This window comes from Littorina saxatilis, linkage group LG17 (assembly GCF_037325665.1).
Source record: "Littorina saxatilis isolate snail1 linkage group LG17, US_GU_Lsax_2.0, whole genome shotgun sequence".
In the NCBI taxonomy this organism is placed as follows: Eukaryota; Metazoa; Mollusca; class Gastropoda; order Littorinimorpha; family Littorinidae; genus Littorina; species Littorina saxatilis.
The window spans coordinates 45,256,391-45,278,652 of NC_090261.1; the positions used below are offsets into that span (position 1 = coordinate 45,256,391).

Here is a 22,262-nt window from a genome sequence, read left to right on the forward strand (position 1 = left end):
AGGTCATTGGAGGTCACGACTAAACAAAATATGAGCCCGATCGCTTTGATAGTTTCCTGTCAAAGATATAAAATGTCTAATTTTTCCTTTGACGCTGACCTGTGACCTTGAAAAAGGTCAAAGGTCAACGAAACCATCGTTAAAGTGTAGAGGTCATTGGAGGTCACGACTAAACAAAATATGAGCCCGATCGCTTTGATAGTTTCCGAGAAAAGTCCAACGTTAAGGTGGTGTCTACGGACGGCCGGACAGACTAACACTGACCGATTACATAGAGTCACTTTTTCTCAAGTGACTCAAAAACACAGAGAATCTTCCACAACTCACTCCTCTTTCTGAGGTGGAAGCGAAGTCCGCTCTCTGAAGATACATCAGGTAAGCTTTCTGTGTCTGAGTCAGACTCCTCATACTCTGGTCTCTCTTCTTGAGCCGGTAGCTGCTCTTCATTCACAAGCTCTATTTCATCTCCCCGTGGTGGTCCATCTGTCTTGGGCTTCCTGCACATGTGTGCAAAAGTCATCAAGGGAGAGCATACATATACAGTGGAACCCCCCTTTTAAGGCCCCCCCCCCCCCCCCCCCCCCAATTCAAGACTTCCTCCTTTATAAGACCTTGATTTTTTGTTCATAGCCTCTGTAAATTGACATTTATTTTCAGACTTCGTCGCTTCTTAGACATGTTTTCCTAAGATTTCTGAAGGTATTAAAAGGGGAGGTATATTTTTGTGATATGCTGTGTATGTGAAAACGAAATGTCATCTCGTGTCAGCTATTTGCAAATTAACAGGGAGATTATGAAACTGGCAGAGCACAACAAAAAAGCACAAAATACAACATGAAACAAATGCATTCATTGATGAAAAGCAAAGAATAAATGAAAGTAGCAAATTATGATGAACTCACATGCCAATGCCAAGTCCTAGCTGCTTGATTTTGGCCTCCACAGCACTCTCCAGTTTGTGTGCCGTGCGAAGCGAGTACTCCAAGATAAAAGCCTCCAAGATGAACGCTGTGAATATGCTGTCATGAAAAAGGAAAATAACAATTATTACAACAGATTCAAAAACAGAATTTACACTTTTCAAAACAAAGTTTTTATACAGAAAATATAGCACCTTGAAAATAATGAACACTTGACACCAACTGATGGAACAAAAAGCAAAATTCGAAAAATACTTTACACAAAGGAAAACAAAATACAAAACAACAACACACAAACCCACAAATGTTGCCCACAAAGAGTTTACAATACTAACTCACAATGTTATAAAAATACTTAAACAAAATAAATGTTCACACGATTTTCTACATTAATGTAAGCATTCATGAACAGTGAAATAGAACAAGACAAAATACAAACCTGCCCTTACAATACTTGATAAATTTCAACAATCAAACCAACCTAAAGCATCCAGAAAATATAGACTACACATGTATAGCCTAAATGCACCCTATTAACCAACACACACTCTATCCACACACACACACACACACACACACACACACACACACACACACACACACACACACACATTTTAACAATGTAGACTATAACCAAAATGCACCCTATTAACCAACACACACACACACGCGCGCAAACACACAGAGTTTAATTACCTGTGATGCTGAAAAGAAAAACAAGAAGGGCAAAGCCCATACGACTCACATGCTTTACACATTTTTCCTACCAAAATACATGTGACCTTGACCCAAGGTCAAGGTCATGCAACACAAAGCTGTTAATTCAAGACATAGGAAGTACAATGGTGCTTATTGGCTCTTTCTACCGTGAGATATGGTCACTTTTAGTGGTTCACTACCTTATTTTGGTCACATTTCATAAGGGTCAAAGTGACCTTGACCTTGATCATATGTGACCAAATGTGTCTCATGATGAAAGCATAACATGTGCCCCACATAATTTTTAAGTTTGAAACAGTTATCTTCCATAGTTCAGGGTCAAGGTCACTTCAAAATATGTATACAATCCAACTTTGAAGAGCTCCTGTGACCTTGACCTTGAAGCAAGGTAAACCAAACTGGTATCAAAAGATGGGGCTTACTTTGCCCTATATATCATATATAGGTGAGGTATTGAATCTCAAAAACTTCAGAGAAAATGTGAAAAATGTGAAAAATAGCTGTTCTTTAGGCAACATTTATGGCCCCTGCGACCTTGACCTTGAAGCAAGGTCAAGATGCTATGTATGTTTTTTGGGGCCTTGTCATCATACACCATCTTGCCAAATGTGGTACTGATAGACTGAATAGTGTCCAAGAAATATCCAACGTTAAAGTTTTCCGGACGGACGGACGGACGTCCGGACGGACGGACGACTCGGGTGAGTACATAGACTCACTTTTGCTTCGCATGTGAGTCAAAAATCACAAGTGATATTAACTTACTTCAGCACAATGACCACACAGCAGACATGAAACAGGAAGAAGTAGAGTCTTGCAACTTTGCTTGTCACGAAGACAAACCCTGAAGTTAGCAGTGAGGATGTTAAGGGAAAACACTGTAGGGGCATGAAGACATACATGTAACAGATGCGGAAGGCAAAGCTAGAAAATGTAAGCACAGAAAATGAGCTGGATAGGCTGGATTATGTATACACCCCTATCTAACTCTTCTGAGTTCGTGTTTTGGTGTGTCTGTGTGTGTGTTTGTGCGTGTGTGTCAGTGTGTTTGTCCATGCATGTCTGTGTGCAAGAGTGGGTGAGAAGAGAGAAAGAGAGAGAGGGAGAGAGAGACAGCCTAAATTATATGATCATATGAACAAACCAATCAGCTGCTTTCTATCAATTATTTGTTCGGCTCTTCCTACAACAGCCCCAAAAGATTTGGCTATAGCTGCTGCTTTTAAGCAGGCATACACGGACACATACACACACGCACATGCACACACACACACACACACACACACACACACACACACACACACACACACTACAACACTCACACACCGACCCACCCACAGTCAGTCAGTCAGACAGACAGACAGACAGACAGACAGACAGACAGACAGACAGACAGACAGACAGACATGCACACACACACACACACACACACACACACACACACACACACACACACACACACACACAGTGACTATAAACCAGCCCTTCAAGGATATCATGCCACTGATTGACAACAGTCAACTCTGTTAGCAGAACAAAGGCCTTGGTGACGGTGTTGAAATTATTGCTGCAGTAGCGCATGCGGTAGAATGTTGTGTTTTGGAGAGCAGGGTTGCCGCACCACAAGTTTTCTGGGGCTGTGACACTCTCGTTGTAGCCATGATAACTGATCAACCCTTGAAACAGCTCCATTCCAATGATGGCAAAGAAGTAGTAGAATACCTAGCAATAAGAAAAAGTAACTAAAAACAACAAGAAGTATTGAAATGAAAATATGTGTAGCAGGCCTACAATAACAAATGGAGACCTCATCAGAAGCTGGCAGATATCACACCAACTGTAGCTTTCTGTGACAATCTGCTTCAAATAATTTGGATCTGTTTAATATTTTCAAGTTAACTTTCAATAAGCAGACTTTGAATATTATAAAATGCCTCACGTCTTTCTCCTTTAATCTGTTTCTCTAATATTTCTGTACATATGCAGATGTCAAACTATATGCAAGTAACTGTAACACACACACACACACACACACAAATGCAAAGTACCTAAACACACACAAACGCACACACACACAAATGCAAAGTACCCACACAGATTAACATGTACACATGATATTTGACAGTTTGGAATTTACACAGACTGACAGACACACATATACACATGCATGTATATACAGAAAAATGCATTCACAAAGAGTTACTTACAAACATGACTCCTCCATATGTTGTGATAGATGGCCCAATATTCACAATGGTCTGAATAACACCTTTAAATCTGCACAATTTAATAAAAGTAGGTTTCACTACCACACAAAAAACAAAAACAATTCAACTGGTCTCTTTATACTTCATTTGATTAAACGTTTGGTGCAGAAACAATGTTTGTTCGCCTTTGAGTCTGAACAATTCAATATTGTATTAGCAAGCTTCATCTAATGGACTAACAAGAAAGAGAAGATAGAAAATGACTGAAATGATATTTGGGGAGAAATGATGACAAATATCTGATGATAAATTGTGCATCCTTGTTTATTGTGAAAAGCAGGTTGTGTGTGCATGGTTACAAAGTGTTAATTTCCTGGTACCTCTGAATGCTTCCAAAAAGCTTGAACAGACGGAGAACCCTGAGAACAAGAATGATGTCCAGGGTGCTGAATTCATCGTTGGCTGCATGAACAGAAACAAGCAGGATTAAACTGGCAGTCAGCAATACAGTGAATTAACCCCCTTTTAATTCAGCCTCCCCCCACACCCCCCCCCCTTCAATTTTTAGACTTCCCCTTTCCTCCGGAATCGGCGTATGGCTGCCTAAATGGCAGGGTAAAAACGTTAATACACGTAAAAATCCACTCGTGCAAAAAACGTGAGAGAATGTGGGATTGTCAGCCCATGAACATAAAAGAAGAAGAAGACTTCATTCTTTACAGACCTTGCTTTTTTTTATTTATAGAGTTTCTGTTCACCACCCCTGTAAATTTACCTTTATTTCAAGAGACTCCAAATAAACATTCTTCTCTGCAAAAAACGAGGCAGTTACAGCAAATTTTACTACCAATCTTGCACACACTTGCGATGATAAAAATTGCTAACACACAGGTGCAATGAGCAGCAATATGACTGCATGTTTTCTGTTTCCATATTTAAAAACTAAATTATGATACAAACTGGAAACATTGGTGATACATTGATGAAATTGGCACATCAATCATAAGTGGGGAAAAGCGAAAGAAGGATACTCACTTTCACCCACAATGTTCTCAACAATGGTTGCAGCCACTGCAGCTCCGATGACAAAGAAGTCAAATCTGCAAGAGAATCAATCATTTCTGAAAACTTCTGTCCAGAAAAGAATAGAAAAGAATAGAGGAACTAGCTATGGTGACACGGGGGAGGAACATGAATCTGAAAATCCTGAGTAAATAATCAATGTGGCAGAGTCTGTTCTGTGCACGTGTTACAGTGAAATCTCTCAACATCTGAGAAATTGAGGTCTCAAAGGAGATGGAATTTTGTAACAGAGCTTAATTGACTTTCACCATGAAGAGAAAGTCGGAGAAAATAAAGTGTTGAAGTAAAGGCAGTCTTAAAATGGAGGGTATTACAGAGGAACCCCCCTTTTAAAACCTCCAAAAATCTGAGAAAATCAGGTCTTAACCCTTAGGCTGGTTGTCGCGACATATGTCGCGCTACTTTACGTATACTGTCACCTGGTTGTCACGACATATGTCGCGCTACTGGCTCAGTCTGTTTGGTCGGTTCTGATTACCTCCCATGGATGCGAAAACCTATATGACCGTTTTTATATTTAGTCAAGTTTTGACTAAATATTTTAACATCGAGGGGGAATCGAAACGAGGGTCGTGGTGTATGTGCGTGTGTGCGTGTGTGTGTGTGTGTGTGTGTGTGTGTGTGTGTGTGTGTGTAGAGCGATTCAGACTGACGATGCTACGAGTATACGGTCTTGCTGAAAAATGGCATTGCGTTCACTTTCATTCTGTGAGTTCGACAGCTACTTGACTAAATATTGTATTTTCGCCTTACGCGACTTGTTTGTTATTTTTCTCTCTGTTAATTCACCAGTGGCTATGTAACATGTGTTACAGAATTGCACCAGTGTAAGGGTTAACAAGTCGCGTAAGGCGAAAATACAATATTTAGTCAAGTAGCTGCCATTTTTCAGCAAGACCGTATACTCGTAGCATCGTCAGTCCACCGCTCATGGCAAAGGCAGTGAAATTGACAAGAAGAGCGGGGTAGTAGTTGCGCTAAGAAGGATAGCACGCTTTTGTGTACCTCTCTTTGTTTTAACTTTCTGAGCGTGTTTTTAATCCAAACATATCATATCTATATGTTTTTGGAATCAGGAACCGACAAGGAATAAGATGAAAGTGTTTTTAAATTGATTTGGACAATTTAATTTTGATAATAATTTTTATATATTTAATTTTCAGAGCTTGTTTTTAATCCGAATATAACATATTTATATGTTTTTGGAATCAGCAAATGATGGAGAATAAGATAAACGTAAATTTGGATCGTTTTATAAATTTTTATTTTTTTTTACAATTTTCCGATTTTTAATGACCAAAGTCATTAATTAATTTTTAAGCCACCAAGCTGAAATGCAATACCGAAGTCCGGGCTTCGTCGAAGATTACTTGACCAAAATTTCAACCAATTTGGTTGAAAAATGAGGGCGTGACAGTGCCGCCTCAACTTTCACGAAAAGCCGGATATGACGTCATCAAAGACATTTATCAAAAAAATGAAAAAAACGTATGGGGATATCAATCCCAGGAACTCTCATGTCAAATTTCATAAAGATCGGTCCAGTAGTTTGGTCTGAATCGCTCTACACGCACGCACGCACGCACACACACACACACACACATACACACACACATACACACACACATACACCACGACCCTCGTTTCGATTCCCCCTCGATGTTAAAATATTTAGTCAAAACTTGACTAAATATAAAAAGGAGGGAGTCTAAAAATGGGAGTAATTTTACAGAGGTTATGAACAAACACACTAAGAAGTGCATTAGTATGTTTTTCAAACTCACATGTTCCACAGCCTCTGGGAAAACTGATAGGGTCCGTAGACGTACAGCTTGAGGATAATTTCCACAGAGAAGATGATCAGGAAGAACCAGTCAGCCACATCAACATCAAACCCAATGAAGAATGCGTTCACAAAAATCAGCAGGTCAAAAGTATAGCGAAAAATTCTGGAAAAAAAGAATGTACCATCTAAGTAATACATTAACACAATTTGAAACCATGTACATTTTCAGAGTGTACATGTAGCTAAAGGGATAATACGAAAAAAGAAGGGCAAAGCCCATACGACTCGCATGCTTGACCTTGACCTTTACATGACCTTGACCTTCAGGGTCAAGGTCAAATAACTAAACCTAGCAATGACATCATACACTAAGAACTGCTTTACACATTTTTCCTACCAAAATACATGTGACCCAAGGTCAAGGTCATCCAAGGTCATGCAACACAAAGCTGTTAATTCAAGACATAGGAAGTACAATGGTGCTTATTGGCTCTTTCTACCATGAGATATGGTCACTTTTAGTGGTTCACTACCTTATTTTGGTCACATTTCATAAGGGTCAAAGTGACCTTGACCTTGATCATATGTGACCAAATGTGTCTCATGATGAAAGCATAATATGTGCCCCACATAATTTTTAAGTTTGAAACAGTTATCTTCCATAGTTCAGGGTCAAGGTCACTTCAAAATATGTATACAATCCAACTTTGAAGAGCTCCTGTGACCTTGACCTTGAAGCAAGGTAAACCAAACTGGTATCAAAAGATGGGGCTTACTTTGCCCTATATATCATATATAGGTGAGGTATTGAATCTCAAAAACTTCAGAGAAAATGGGAAAAATGTGAAAAATAGCTGTTTTTTAGGCAACATTTATGGCCCCTGCGACCTTGACCTTGAAGCAAGGTCAAGATGCTATGTATGTTTTTTGGGGCCTTGTCATCATACACCATCTTGCCAAATTTGGTACTGATAGACTGAATAGTGTCCAAGAAATATCCAACGTTAAAGTTTTCCGGACGGACGGACGGACGACTCGGGTGAGTACATAGACTCACTTTTGCTTCGCATGTGAGTCAAAAAAGGCCCTAACATCGCTTCCAAGATTATTCGATAACATTCTGCATTAGAAATAATATGCTACTGTACATTCACTTTGCAAAGGCAAGCGTTTTAAAAGCTTTAGTAAATGGCGTAAATGGTGCTGAGTGCGTGTAGATTATTTAGGTACAGTGGATTCCCCAGATTCTTCAAATTTGACAAAAACTCCCTCCAAACAGTCAGATCAATAGTATCCCTTTAAACTATCACTGCTGTGTTATATGGTCCCATTCATCATCATCAGTTCCTTGACTGGGGCTGCATTGTGTTTGGGGCCATCGGCAGAAGTTCAGGGAAGCTAATCTGTGTCAATTCTTTAATGTTGTCCGACCAGCTATGGTTTTGTATTGTCTTAAAATTGACTGCATTACTAGTACACACACACACACACACACACACACACACACACACACACACACACACACACACACACACACACACACACACACACACACACACACACACACACACACAAACAAACACACACATCTCTCTACCTGTGCCTAATAATCATCTTGACCAAGTTACTGACATGAGAGTTGAAAGACTGTGGGCATCACTTTCTCTAGCATTCTCTCTCTGTCAAGATATTGACAGATACACATAGACAAACAGAAGACAGACAGACAGACAGACAGATACACAAAGACAAACAGAAGACAGACAGACAGATTACCATAGACAAACAGAAGACAGATTCACATAGACAAACAGAAGACAGACAGACAGACAGACAGACAGAAGACAGACAGACAGACAGACAGACAGACAGAAGACAGACAGACAGATACACATAAACAAACAGAAGACAGACAGACAGACAGACACACAGACAGACAGATTAACATAGACAAACAGAAGACAGATTAACATAGACAAACAGAAGACAGATTAACATAGACAAACAGAAGACAGACAGACAGATTCACATAGACAAACAGAAGACAGATTAACATAGACAAACAGAAGACAGACAGACAGACAGACAGATACACATAGACAAACAGAAGACAGACAGACAGACAGACAGACAGACAGATACACATAAACAAACAGAAGACAGACAGACAGACAGACACACATAGAGAAACAGAAGACAGACAGACAGACAAACAGAAGACAGACAGACAGATTACCATAGACAAACAGAAGACAGACAGACAGACAGACAGACAGACAGACAGACAGACAGACATGCAGATTCACATTGACAAACAGACAGATTACTGTACTTGTGCCTGACGATCATCTTGACAAAGTTGCTGACCGGAGAGTTGAAGACTGCGGGCATCACTTTTTCCAGCATGGACTGTCGATCTTTCACCTCGGTCAGCTCCACATGCAGCAGATCTGACAGGTTTAAGAAATCCTCTTTGTCTGAAAAGTTTAAAATGTGGTCAGAAAATGCACTAAAAAACCTGTTTTAAGACCCCTCAGTTTTAACATATCCACTGCCTTAATCAACGGCAACGTAAAAAAAATCCTAAAAACAATCATAATTTTTATGTAAATTTCCATTCGTAAGAAGACCATCTGTACTTGTTTTTTGTGGTATTTTTTTTGAAGGTCTGACAGTTGCATACCAGGGAAGTCTGAAGCCTCCATTGCAGAGATGGGCATTGTTCTAAAGATCTACCAATTTGTAGAACAGTTATCTTTTTTTCCTCCTTTTGTTTCGTACTTCACAAAAGAAACTACACATAGTCTGATGCATAAAAATGTGCATAATTATGTATACATCTATATTCACTGCATAAGTTCAGTCTACAGTACTGCCTAAGGAGGGCACATGAAATCACTGTAAAAGTAGCACATAGGCCACATAATGTAAACAACAACTACAAAAAAACAAAAAAAAACACCAATATGAGTGTTCAGAAGTGCATGTGTTACTTACCTAACCTAGTGCACATGTACCACAGACGACATTCTAGGTATATAAGTTCCACTGCTACTGCAGTGCACATGTACTACATATAACCAGGTGCGCATGTTCTTACAGATGAATGTGTCTCCATTGATGTCCAGCACCTGCATCAAGAGGTCAATCTGTGCAGCACTCTTGGTGGGCATTATGACCCCCATCAGTTGTGTCCAGCGGTTGGGAGTCACTGTCTCTCGGCCGTTGATCTCCACTTTCAGGATGTCAAAGGCTCTGACAAGTAGCTTCCGCTTGCAGTAAACTGCTGTCTTGATCTCATTCTGTATACAGTGAATGGGACTGATCAGCATAAAATGATTGTGGATTTGATTAGCACATCATAAGAGAACCTACACTGGATGTCCATCTGTGTGTGCATCTTCTGAAAATAGAGGATGTGGATTCATGAGCGTTATTGTGGAAAAAGTACAGTACCACAATGGCAGAATATCTTGGTCATCATATTCCTGAAGGCACCTCTGACATATTTCCCTACTGTAATGTTTTGAAAGCTCAACATTTCTTTAAAGGTAACCAGTTTCAAAATAAAGTGTGGAAATTGACAAAAAGGCTATACACAGAAAATAACAACAACAAAACAACTATTGTATCACAGAAAATTATAAGCCTAAGCATATATTTACAGTTTAAAATTAGCCTGTTGTACTTATTTGCTGGCAAAAGTTAAAAAGTCATCACAAAGCTGACAATGACCATGACAATGACCATGCTTACAACAAAAACAACAAGCATGCAGGCAAAATGACAGACAGTTAGACTAGCTCTCGCATAGAGTTTCAAAGAAACAAGCCCAGAAACAAACAAAAAACAATTACAACTTATGAACAGCATTATATGTACATACTACAGCGCTTTTCATTATGACATGTTAAGCTAATTAAGCCACTTAACTAGCAGTGGCAGAGAGTCCATTGCAAAAATACCTTGAGGTTTTTCTTGAAGTTGTAATAGATGGTGGCCAGTACGATGCTCATAAAGATGTATAGGTTGATGACGATGAAGACGACAAAGAAAAGCACAAACCAGTTGTCATAGTCATATGCTGGCATCCTGGTAGGGAACAGAGGCAGTAAATCAGGACCTCAAATGTCTCACAGTTCAAAATTAGCTTAATCTTGACATCAGTTTTCGAACTGGTTTGCTATTCTGTCAAACTGCTTTTCTTGTGTTACCTGGAGCTTTGATTTCTACATTTAGGAAAGGCCACTCACAAATGAATATCATTTTTGTCACCATTTTTGTGGACTTTTCTTGCCATCCTGCTTCTGTGTCCACTAGCTAGCTCTTCTGACATCATGTTCCTTTACAGATGTTACATCAACCTCTTACTGGGGTGCGAGCCAGACACTTACGGTAGATTATACTAAAATTATGCTGTGATTTTGAACACAATCCTTCCAGTTATATACAACAATTATTTTTGTGCGAGTTACTGCATCCATGATCTGTACTTTTTGATGTCTTTCCTTGCCAAATCTTGCCGCTCTGTCCACTCTTCGGACAAAATGTTCCAAAAGATGTTACATCCATCTCGAACTGCATGTGGAGCCAGCCAGGTAGAAAACTTATACAGTGGAACCTCCCGTAACGACCTCTCCCAAGAACGACCCCCTCCTTTTGCCGACCTAATTTTTTGGCACGGATGCCTTTTACTATGTAACTAACCACCCAAGAACGACAACCTCCGTTTTCAGACGACCGACCTAATATCAAAGGGTCAATAACGACTTTGACCTTTTTATCAGCGAGTGTCAAAGTTCGTAATTGCCCACCACGTGCACGCGATTAGTCACGCATCAAGAAGTACTGTGATGTTCTTAACTACACTTTAACATGGAATGTATGTATGTATGTATGTATGTATGTATGTATGTAGGTATGTATGTAGGTATGTATGTAGGTATGTATGTAGGCATGTATGCATGTGTATTGGTGTGTCGGTGTGTCAGGTGTGCAAGAAAAAAGGGTATTTTTATATCATGGGTTTTATGAATTTTCTTCTTTTATTCTTTTATAGTTATTAATTAATGACCTATATGTGCTGATGACTAAATTAATTTCCTTTGTTGGATCAATAAAATGTTATGAGTTATGAGAATCAGGAGTGGTGGTCTGTGGTCAGGCGGTGCGTGCAGGTCGAGTGGCCTACGTCTGTCCTCTTCTCACCTTTTGCTGTCACAATTGAATGACTGCCCTTGAAGTAGAGGAAGGGGGGTGGAGGGGAGGGGAGAGAAAGGGAGTGGAAGGTTCAATAATGAAGGCGTCAATATTGCCCGCCTACCCCATGGCGTTCTTTTTGGCTAGTTTGTTTGCGTACGTGTTCTGTGATTTTGTGCTCACCACCTGTGTAGATGAATAATCCTGAATAAACAATGGAAACACTCCCCTTGACTGGAGTTTGTGAGTTGTTTTGTGTCAAAGCGCTCTGTCTTAGTTCAACTTCATTTTACATTTTGAGAGGTTGTGTGTTAACATGGCGACTCCAACAAAAAAACGAAAACTGTTGACGCTAGAAGACAGGATCAAAGTCATAGAAAGGGTGAGACTACGATCGCAATCGCTATAAGTCTTGGAGTTGGAAAAACACAGATCCAAACCATTATCAAAGACCAGGAAAATATTCGGAACAGGTGGGAGAATGGAGAAAGTTGTGACAGAAAGCATTCTAAAAGAAGAAAAACTTGTTGTAGCCTGATGCCTGTGTTTTACCCGAGTCAACTTGTTTACTCTTGAGACATGTATAACTACATACACGTATTATACCACATATTTTGCAGTCTCATTGTGTTTAATTCTCTGTGTGTGTATATGTGTGTGTGTGTGTGTGTGTGTGTGTGTGTATATGTGTGTGTGTGTGTGTGTGTGTGTGTGTGTCTGTGTGTGTGTGTGTGTGTCTGTGTGTGCGTGTGTGTGTGCGTGTGTGTTATCTGCCTGTTTTTAAATGGGAGCAAAAATGGTATAACGAACCCAAATCCCAAGGGACATAACTACGGAAAATCAAAAAGACTTAACTGCACAACAGTTGCCTCCCCTGTCAAAAAAATTGAAACCTCCCAAACTCCCAATAAAGACCCCTCCTTTTTACGACCGATTTCTCTGGACATTTTCAAGGTCGTTAGTGGGAGGTTTTACTGTACTAAGACCACATTATGATATTGGATCCAATCCAAAGACTTATTTGGAACAGAAAATCTTAATCAAATCAGTGAGGCCAAGCGTTAATTTAAGATCTGAGGAACAAAACGACGAAAGCGCTAAATGCATACTACTACATGTGCAAAAGGATTGTCTCAAACCTTGGAAATCATTTTCAACGGGAACTGGTTATTTGTATCAGACTGTCATTCAAATTGACTGGAACAAATTCAAATGCTCAAAGCAGAAAAAGAAAATCCAAAATTTTATAAATAAATTTTCATTTAATTAATATACTTACCCAACTCACAAATAGCAATTAACTCTAGTTCAGTGCTGGTTACGCTGTACGCGCCCCTTGGTAACAAGGGCGACCACTCTAAAAAAGAAAGTGATCAATCCCATAATGCCAGACTATTACCAGTCTGACTTCCGCATGCGTGCGCATATGCCGCCATCTTATCATTCAAAACGAAGCCCAACTCACTCTTTTTTAGACCCCAGTACCAACCACAGCGGGGAGGTGGGAGGGAATAAACGTTGTGAGTTGGGTAAGTATATTAATTAAATGAAAATTTATTTATAAAATTTTGGATTAAATTACATATCTTTACCCAACTCACAAATAGCAGATTGCTACTATAGGTGGCGGGTACTTACTGAAAATCAAGAAAGTAGGACTTGTCCTGCGGCTACCATAGCAGGTAGCGCGGAACTGCCGTCCTGTCTCAAGGAGGAGATGTCTCTGAGGTAATAGTTTACGAAAACATCCTCCGATCTCCAATAGGCTGCCTCCAATACTTCGGCCAGACGGCCTGATCGGAGTACTGCCACAGAGGAGGCCCATGCCCTCGCCTGGTGCGTTCTTGCTGAAGTCAAGGGAAGAACAGCCCTAACTTCTCCAGACTGAATTTGCCACCAGGCATAAGCTTGCCTGATCAACGTGGAGACCCACTTGGTTAATGTCACTTTCGCAATGTCTTTACACCTTGCTGTGTTAAGCGAAATAAAAAGCAACTTTTGACCTTCTGAGCGAATGTTCCGAGTTCGAGACAGATAACTGCTGAGCGTTCTCACTGGACAGTTAACAATATCAGGGTCTCCAGGAGCAAGAATGTTGCTCAAGGGCGGAATAATAATGATGGGTGAAATTTGGCCTGGTTTCTGATTTTTAGCTAAAAATTCTGGCCTAAATTTAAGAGATATAGAACCATCTTTTTCGGTTGAGATATCTTTAGCTAATCCGGATAAGGCATGAACCTCGCTTCCTCTACGAGATGTAGCGAGCAAAATTAAGAAAACTGCCTTGCGTGTCAAATTAACCAAACTGGCAGACTGAATGGGTTCAAACTCGTCTGAAGCCAAAAATCTCAAAACAAGAAACAAATCCCAGGCAGGGAGCGGTGACTTCGCGCGAGCGGCCTTAAGGGAGGCACCCTTAATAACGCTAGAAATAACTCCATCAAGAGTGATCTTGTGACCCAGTTGCTTAACTCATTCGCTGCGCGTCGGAACTGGAATTCCGACACCTGTGTTTAGCGTTGGCTGCGTGCCGGCACTTGAGTTCCGACGGATATCACGAATTTTTAACGGTGTAAACGGTCCTGCTGACCAAGGGAAACAACCCCTGCAATGAACTTCTATCTGTCTACAGTGGTACCATTCACTGTAAACAGTTCCTTCCCTTAAATTGTTGGGATTAATAAAAATTTTGTTGACGGTGTGCGACCCACGTGTTTTGACTTTTCCAAGATGGCGGATCGTTCTGCTGAGACGTAGTAACTTGAAAAGAGTGCTAGAACGTGTTATTCAGTACGGTTCTGATCTTGACCTCAGTGATGATGATAGTGGAGATGATATTTTAGATTCTGGTGACGATTTTGTGCCAATGGACGATCATTTGGGTGATGATTCGGGCAATGCAAGTGTCGATCATGACATTGTGTATGATGAACCCATGACGTAGAAAGTTTTTTTGTTTTGCTTCAAATTGGATATTTTGCGTGGATATGAAGACAACAAAAGGTATGTACTTTCAAATGTTTCATATATTTTCTAAAAGAGTAAGTTTCAAACTTTGCAAAAACATAAGGTATGTAAGGTTATCTTGTGTTGTTGATTTTTAATATTTTTTTCAAAATGGCTCTAAATCGCGCGTTGGCAGGGAACACAGGGGAAATTTAGCTGCGCAGCGAATGAGTTAAGCGTTGAGGAAATAGCGAACCTTCTAACACGCAGGGCAGACGAAGATCCGCCTTGTTCTGCTAGCCAGGCTAAATGATTGGCTATACCTGCATCGATCTTGGTGCCAAGGGCTTTAAAACCCTGTTAAGATCACACCATTTAACCCATGAAGACCAGTGAGAAGAGTAGACCGAGCTGGTCGACTCCCTATGTGCATGTTTAACAAAATTCAAAGTGGCAGAAGATGCCCCTGCCTTAAGCAAAGAGCTTCTGACGGAATCCATCCTTGTAGGTTTAGAACCTGAGGATTCTCTTGCGGGATGCCTGACCGGGGCTGCAAGAGTTCTCCCTTTCTTACTGCGATGGGGATAGGCGGTTGAACCGCCAGTCGCAGTAAGTCCAGGAACCAACGCTGGTTTGGACACAATGGGGCAACCAGAACCAGCGCTGGTCTCTCCAAATCGAATCTCCTCAAAAACTTCAAGATTGTCCAAACCCAGTGAAGGAACCGCAGAAACAGAATCCAATCTAAGTGGATCTCCTTGTCTCCCCTGCCCCGAGAGTCCGATTTAGAAAGCGGTAAGAAGTGTCTACAAGACTGAGAGATATCAAAGCTAGTACTCGATCTGGCCAGATTCTCTCCGTGAAGCGAGAGGAGCGAGATGCTTGGAGCTAGGCAAGGCAACATTATCCTGGTAAGAGGAGCCTATCCCCCTGACCCTGCAGAGAAGTCGGAACCCCGACCGCGCTATCCCGGTAACCCACTTGCTGACCACCAGTTGCAGCCAGGAAGTGAGGGCCCTGGACGGGCCGCCCGCTACAACCAGTGCGGGGGCTACCGGGATGGGAGGTTCGGGGGAGCTCTATTGGGGGTGAGGCTTGTGCCCCGACCCCCTGGAACCGCCGAACGATTGTCCCCTCTTAGGGTACAGCGCTCCAATGCCCCTACCCTTAGAGGCGAAAGACTGCGTATTTGTCTTACCACCACCAGACGAAGAAGTCTGAGGATAGCTCGACGACTGAGTCTGAGACTGAGGAGTAGGCTTGCTCTGAGACAACTGACCCTGGAAAGCAATGTTTGCGATGGCCAAGTCTCTCGCGTTCTGAGTCTCCTTTTGCAACGCGTCTAAAAAAGACTGGCCCAACAGCGAGCCCTCCGAGAAAGGTGACACCTTTAAGTTCTCGATCGTGGATTTGTTGCTAATCCTCGAACCTGTCAAGAACGCTGCCCTCCTGGAATGCACAGCATGTGCATAGAGGTTAGCGGAGATCGTCATTTGTTCCCTCGTCACCTTCGCCAGAGTGACCAAAAGGGAAGAAACATCAAGTGCCGAAGCATCGAACCGAAATTCAAAGGGGTCCAACGATGTCGCGATTGAACTCGAAAGAGCCCACTGTAACGACTCTGACACGGAGGTCAGCTCAAGCTGAGCTCTGCCTGCTTCCTCCAAAGCCATAAGAGAAGCGTCCGTATACGGGACAACCCTGTTGCTCGCGTAGCCGTCCTCCCGCAACGATGCCAATTCCGGAGTAATCGGAAGCACTGTTGTGGGCAACGCAAACGGCTCAACCAAATTGATAGGTCGTGGGGTAATCCTGAGTTTCTGAATCCCAGAAACAGAACGCTCCCCCGCCTTTGCCAACCAAGGAATCACATCCTCAGGTGCGTCTCCACGTTGTGTCAACAACGGAAGAACCTGAGTTTGCTTTCCCTTGAACACATTTGCCATAACATAAGCAACAGATGACGACTCCCGGAACCGGAACTGATCCTTCTGAATCTTGGAAGACCGGAAGTTGTCAAAAGCGGAAGGGGGTGGATGAAGTCTCTCTTTGCTCCGAACCACCCCTTCCGGGAAGTACTTGAATGCCGTCTCAGCTGCCGACGCCACCGCGCTCGACAACTTCAACGGCACGCTAAGCTGGTGTCCTCCACCACCGTGGAAGCCCCCTCATCAAACTCTACTTCCTGCTCGCCATCGTAGTCAGGTAGATGAGTCATAGAGAGACGCGACTGGTCAGCCCTAGCCTCATCAACTTCCTGCCCCCCGGGCGGAAGAGGAAATGATTGAAAACCCGAATCAGTATGAATGGGTGACAACAAATCCATACGAACGACAGGGCTCCTAACCCTTACTGACAGCGGGAGTTTCGGAACTTTCGCCACAATCTAGGGCTACTTCCTCCTGTGTTCGCAAACCACCAGTGCCAGACATACCTTTAACAAGCCCAGGCTCATGCAGCATGGAGACGAGACGACCACCGTCATGCTGCGAAGAGTGCACATCCGCTTGGACAACGGAAGTTGAACCCAAAGCGGAAACAGTTGCGGAAGCGGAGGTGGAACCGGAAGTGGAAGCCAAAGACCGGATCTTCCCCAAAGATGTAACATCGAAGACGCCAGTCGGAAGAGAACGGAGTTCAGCTTTTGTTGCCGTCAAGTCCGCAGCCAAAGTCGAAACCTGTGCGCTAATCGTCAGAAGTAACGACGCAATGTCGGAGGGCAAAACACCTCAATCACCAGATGCCCCCGACACACAAACCTCTTTATCAACAACATCATCTTTGTTACCGCGATTGACCTTGTCCCCGCCTTTAGCGGACAAAATGGCGGTCGGCGGCTTGTCAACAACAACATCAAAACATTTTTCAATTCCCGGTTCTGAAAGTGAAATGGCGGTTTGTCCAGCGCTCTTATTCTTTCTAGACGAGGAGGATTTCCTAGTAGGAGAAGCTGCAGCAGTAGTCTGTCTCAAACTAGGTTTATTCTTGGCGTTCTCCGCCATGGCAAAACGAACTCACACAAATTTTCTTACTAGAAAAAATCATACAAGTTCGCAAACACGCGACAAAATGTTGCCAAAGTTTTCATAAAACAAGAAAGATCTCACCAAATAACAGCAAAGGTGAAGATAAAGCTCAGCAGCAGACCAAGGGGCGAAGCCAAAGTCCGTAGACAAAGAAACAAGCCTGAAAACAGCCGGAGCGTACTTGATAAGCGACCAGTCTTGTTGAACGCTGAGTGTAGAATGATAAGATGGCGGCATATGCGCACGCATGCGGAAGTCAGACTGGTAATAGTCTGGCATTATGGGATTGATCACTTTCTTTTTTAGAGTGGTCGCCCTTGTTACCAAGGGGCGCGTACAGCGTAACCAGCACTTAACTAGAGTTAATTGCTATTTGTGAGTTGGGTAAAGATATGTAATTTAATTACTTATTAAGCCAAAGAAACTACACAAGAAACAACATTTAAACATCAAAGCAAAGCATGCAATACCAATGAGGCACACATCTATGCATGTAAAAAAGGCAAGCTCTCTCACAAAAAATAGTATTCACATTTTTACATTTAGCATGATAAAAGAAATTAGAATGATTATAAATCAAAGAACAAGCACAGACTTCCAGTCTTTTATGCATGCTTCTTACGGGTTACAACATATGTACATATTCACACAAACCTGATGCACAGTTTTTTTCCACTGTAAGGGTGAGCGTGTGAGCGTGTGAGAGAGAGAGAGAGAGAGAGAGAGAGAGAGAGAGAGAGAGAGAGAGAGAGAGAGAGAGAGAGAGAGAGAGAGAGAGAGAGAGAGTCTCCTGTCTGTTTGTGTGTGCATGTTAATTATTGTGTACTAACCTCAAATTCAGTTGAAAATCTGAACAAAGATATTACATTCACAAAACAATATTGCATTCATCACTTACATGACATCTGGGTTGTTAGCAGTGGTGACCAAAACGTAGAGGTCCCAGATGGAATCTAGGTAAGTCTTGAAGTATGGCTGGCCATCAGGGTAAATAAGGTTACTCCTGAGGCAAAAATGCAGAAAACAGTTCATAAAAATATCAATGTGCACATCTGCAATATTGAACGCTATTTAGTATCATCTCAGTTTTGCACAAGAACAAAAAAATGCTTAATTACATTTGATGATGGTATCTTTCATCATCCAACCATCAGGGTAGCTCCTAAGACAAAAATGCAGATATTATTTTTGTAAAAATATTGAACCCAGATGTGGGTCATGAACACCCCCAAGCTATTAGGTCCCAATATCAGTTTTGCACCAATATACAAAATGCTTGCTAAAATATAATTTTTGTTTGTTTGTTCATGGGCTGAAACTCCCACGGCTTTTACGTGTATGACTGTTTTTACCCCGCCATTTAGGCAGCCATACGCCGCTTTCGGAGGAAGCATGCTGGGTATTTTCGTGTTTCTATAACCCACCGAACTCTGACATGGATTACAGGATCTTTTTCGTGCGCACTTGGTCTTGTGCTTGCGTGTACACACGGGGGTGTTCGAACACCGAGGAGAGTCTGCACACAAAGTTGACTCTGAGAAATAAATCTCTCGCCGAACGTGGGGACGAACTCACGCTAACAGCGACCAACTGGATACAAATCCAGCGCGCTACCGACTGAGCTACATCCCTGCCCGCTAAAATATAATGATAATATATGTCTTAAATCATCCTACCATCAGGGTAAATAAAGTAGTCACTTTGTAAAAACATCAATGTGAAAATCTACAATACGAGAACCCAGCAGTTGAATATGAACACAGTAACCCTATGCTATTTGGTACCATCTTGGTTTTGCACCAGCATAGAAAACACTGATTTAAATTTCATGATTATATCTTTAAATTGTATGCATTGAATGCAACAACCGAAGAACAACAACTTTTCTTGAGTTTTTGTTAACCCCTTGACTGCCTTTGACGGGTATACCCGTCATGCGCTTGTGCAGCCACAGCGCCTTAGGACGGGTTTACCCGTCTTCTCCGTTCAGGAATTTTCCAGAAATGCTATGTCACTGCTGACACACAAATAGCAGCCAATGGCTTGGAAGGACACCTCATTCTCATGAATAAACATAAATGGTGACGCGGTTTTGCATCTGAAGGCTATTTTCGGCCTTGGCGACAGGGTAGGGGAGAGAAATCTCGACTCGTCAAAATGGCTAACGGCGATAGTCGACCGGGCCCTAGTAGGGAAAAACAAAGCCGGACTGACGCTACAGGCGGTGCAAATGATTATGGATACTGACAGGGGAAGGGGGAGATCTTCTTTCGGACGATTCGTTGGAAACAGGTAGATGACAGTGATTATAATCCTTTCTTGGAGCAAGCAAAACAGCCACCTGTGTTTGATCCACAGGCACCGGAAGATGTGCCGGACTGATTTTTCAAAAGTTCATATTTAAACATCATTATAAGCCAAACTAATTATCATTTCCATGATTAGACACTAAAAACAGATTCTTGGTTCAATTTCCTTTAAAGATAACATAGGTTTTACTTACCTACCTACTGCCAGTTTGGAGCTAGAACTTATTGTGAATTATTACACCCCGAACTCCAATATTCCCTGGCAGTCAGGAATGCACATACGCAAGTTTTGATTGGCAGCGAAAGGGTTAAACATGGGTTCCATAGAAATATGTCCCCAATACCACAGATGTCCACTTAAGCACAAGAAAGAACTAAACGAGGTGATTTTTGATTGTAGCACCAGAAATAAGGCCAAAAAGAAAAATATGTCTGTTTCCGGTAACCCGACCGACCCTATTTTTAAGCGCCGACCCTAAAGATTTTTTTTTTGCTTTTCGCAGCAAAAAAATAAAAATAAAAAAATAAAAAATAAAAAATGAAGTCAAGTACACTTTATTTAGTTTCAATATATGTAGGTCAAAAACATGTGCTAAATAATTGTAAGTAAACTAAGGAAGCGTTTAAAAAACACACAAAAACATCTAAAAAGACGTTAAGAAAAAGGTAATAAAAATTTTTTTTCAAAAATACCGACCGACCGACCGTATTTTTTCCGGCGATGTTACCGGAAACAGACATATTTTTCTTTTTGGCCTAAGAGGCTTTTCTGAATGTTTGATTTATTGACTTATACTTAATTTTGTTGCGGGAGGATTTAGGGGGTGGGGATGGCCGGGTGACAAGGTGTGGGAGGAAAGGGTAGGAGTCTTATTCTCTAATCTGATGTAAAAATTATCATTCTAAAGCTAAATGTTCACCCTTTCATTATTATTTGTCACTTGTGCAACCACTTTAAAGATTGATAGAACAAGATCCCAATAAACGTTTTGTTCCGTCTAAACGTTCCACAAATTAATCGTTCTTGTTTTTTTATTCCTAGCCTGATCAATTCTGTTTTAAATGCTGAATCAACTGGAAGCACAATACAGGCAAATCCGGATAAGACGAAATTGAAGGGACCGAATTGTTATTGTGTCCTATCCGAAATTTCGACTTGGTCATAGTACAGTGGAACCCCTCTCTAGCGACCTTGAAAATGTTGACAAAAATCGGTCCTTATGGAGGGGGGTCCTTACAGAGGGAGGGGGCGGGGTCACAAAGAAAGTCACCTCAGATTTTCTTAAAAAAAGAAAACAGAGAAGTTTGAGTTGCTGACGACCGTTTCCTCAAGCAAACTGCTTCGATTTCATGTTTGACATTGTCGATGGTGTCCACCAGTTCTGGTGCATGTTTCAATGCAAAAAGAGTTAGTTTCTGAGCAAGCATTTCTTTACAGCAGTCCCTGCAATGATGAAGGCCCTCCCGAGAAAGAGAGTGAAAAATCGGCCACCGTTCTCAGCATCGCGTGTGTAACCTCTTTCATTGACAAGATACTCTTGTTTCCCTGCAGCCTTGACCAGTGAGTCGGTTACCTAATCTGTGAACCCTTCAGTTGTGTTGCTTTGTCAAAAGTTAGACACAGTCAACTAGTTTTGCTCTGAGTGAACAGTGCAGCTGGCCTCAATTAGCCGGTGACACCTCTCTGGCCACAGCACCAAACAGTACATGGCTGGGGAGAGAGAGAGAGAGAGAGAGAGGGGGGGGGGGGGGTAGCTGGCTAAACTCAGTGGGGTGTCCGGTGTCACTGAAGTCAGCAGGAAGAGCATTAGAGAGAAATAGAGAGGTGTACTCTTCCAAACAATTTCCAAGGATCAGTTGTCAGGGCTTAGGGTAGTCAGTGAGGGAGAGTGGTTTGTGTACAGTCCGACTGAAGAGTGAAAAGTCACTGCCACAAGATCGGCATGCAGTCAATAAAGCCAGACAAGAAGAATGATTATGACATGCGGCTCTATCTGCTGGTTTTTTTTTTATTCAAACTGGTTTTCAACGCTTATTCTCACAAAGCATCTGCACACCTGCCTCTG

At 41.8% G+C, this 22,262-nt stretch overlaps 1 protein-coding gene across 1 annotated transcript in view; it reads right to left on the bottom strand.

Moving 5' to 3' along the window:
* Positions 1 to 22,262, bottom strand: part of LOC138953205 (two pore calcium channel protein 1-like) — a 35,129-nt gene that overhangs the window by 6,867 nt on the left and 6,000 nt on the right. Inside the window, exons 7-18 of the mRNA XM_070324998.1 lie at positions 18,786 to 18,890; positions 10,682 to 10,808; positions 9,817 to 10,018; positions 9,049 to 9,193; positions 6,715 to 6,879; positions 4,883 to 4,947; positions 4,228 to 4,309; positions 3,848 to 3,917; positions 3,137 to 3,362; positions 2,406 to 2,496; positions 903 to 1,019; positions 328 to 497 (exon numbers count right to left, since the gene is read on the bottom strand). Of these exons, the coding sequence (XP_070181099.1) occupies positions 328 to 497; positions 903 to 1,019; positions 2,406 to 2,496; positions 3,137 to 3,362; positions 3,848 to 3,917; positions 4,228 to 4,309; positions 4,883 to 4,947; positions 6,715 to 6,879; positions 9,049 to 9,193; positions 9,817 to 10,018; positions 10,682 to 10,808; positions 18,786 to 18,890 (1,565 nt within the window). The remainder of the gene's footprint in view (positions 1 to 327; positions 498 to 902; positions 1,020 to 2,405; positions 2,497 to 3,136; positions 3,363 to 3,847; positions 3,918 to 4,227; positions 4,310 to 4,882; positions 4,948 to 6,714; positions 6,880 to 9,048; positions 9,194 to 9,816; positions 10,019 to 10,681; positions 10,809 to 18,785; positions 18,891 to 22,262) is intronic.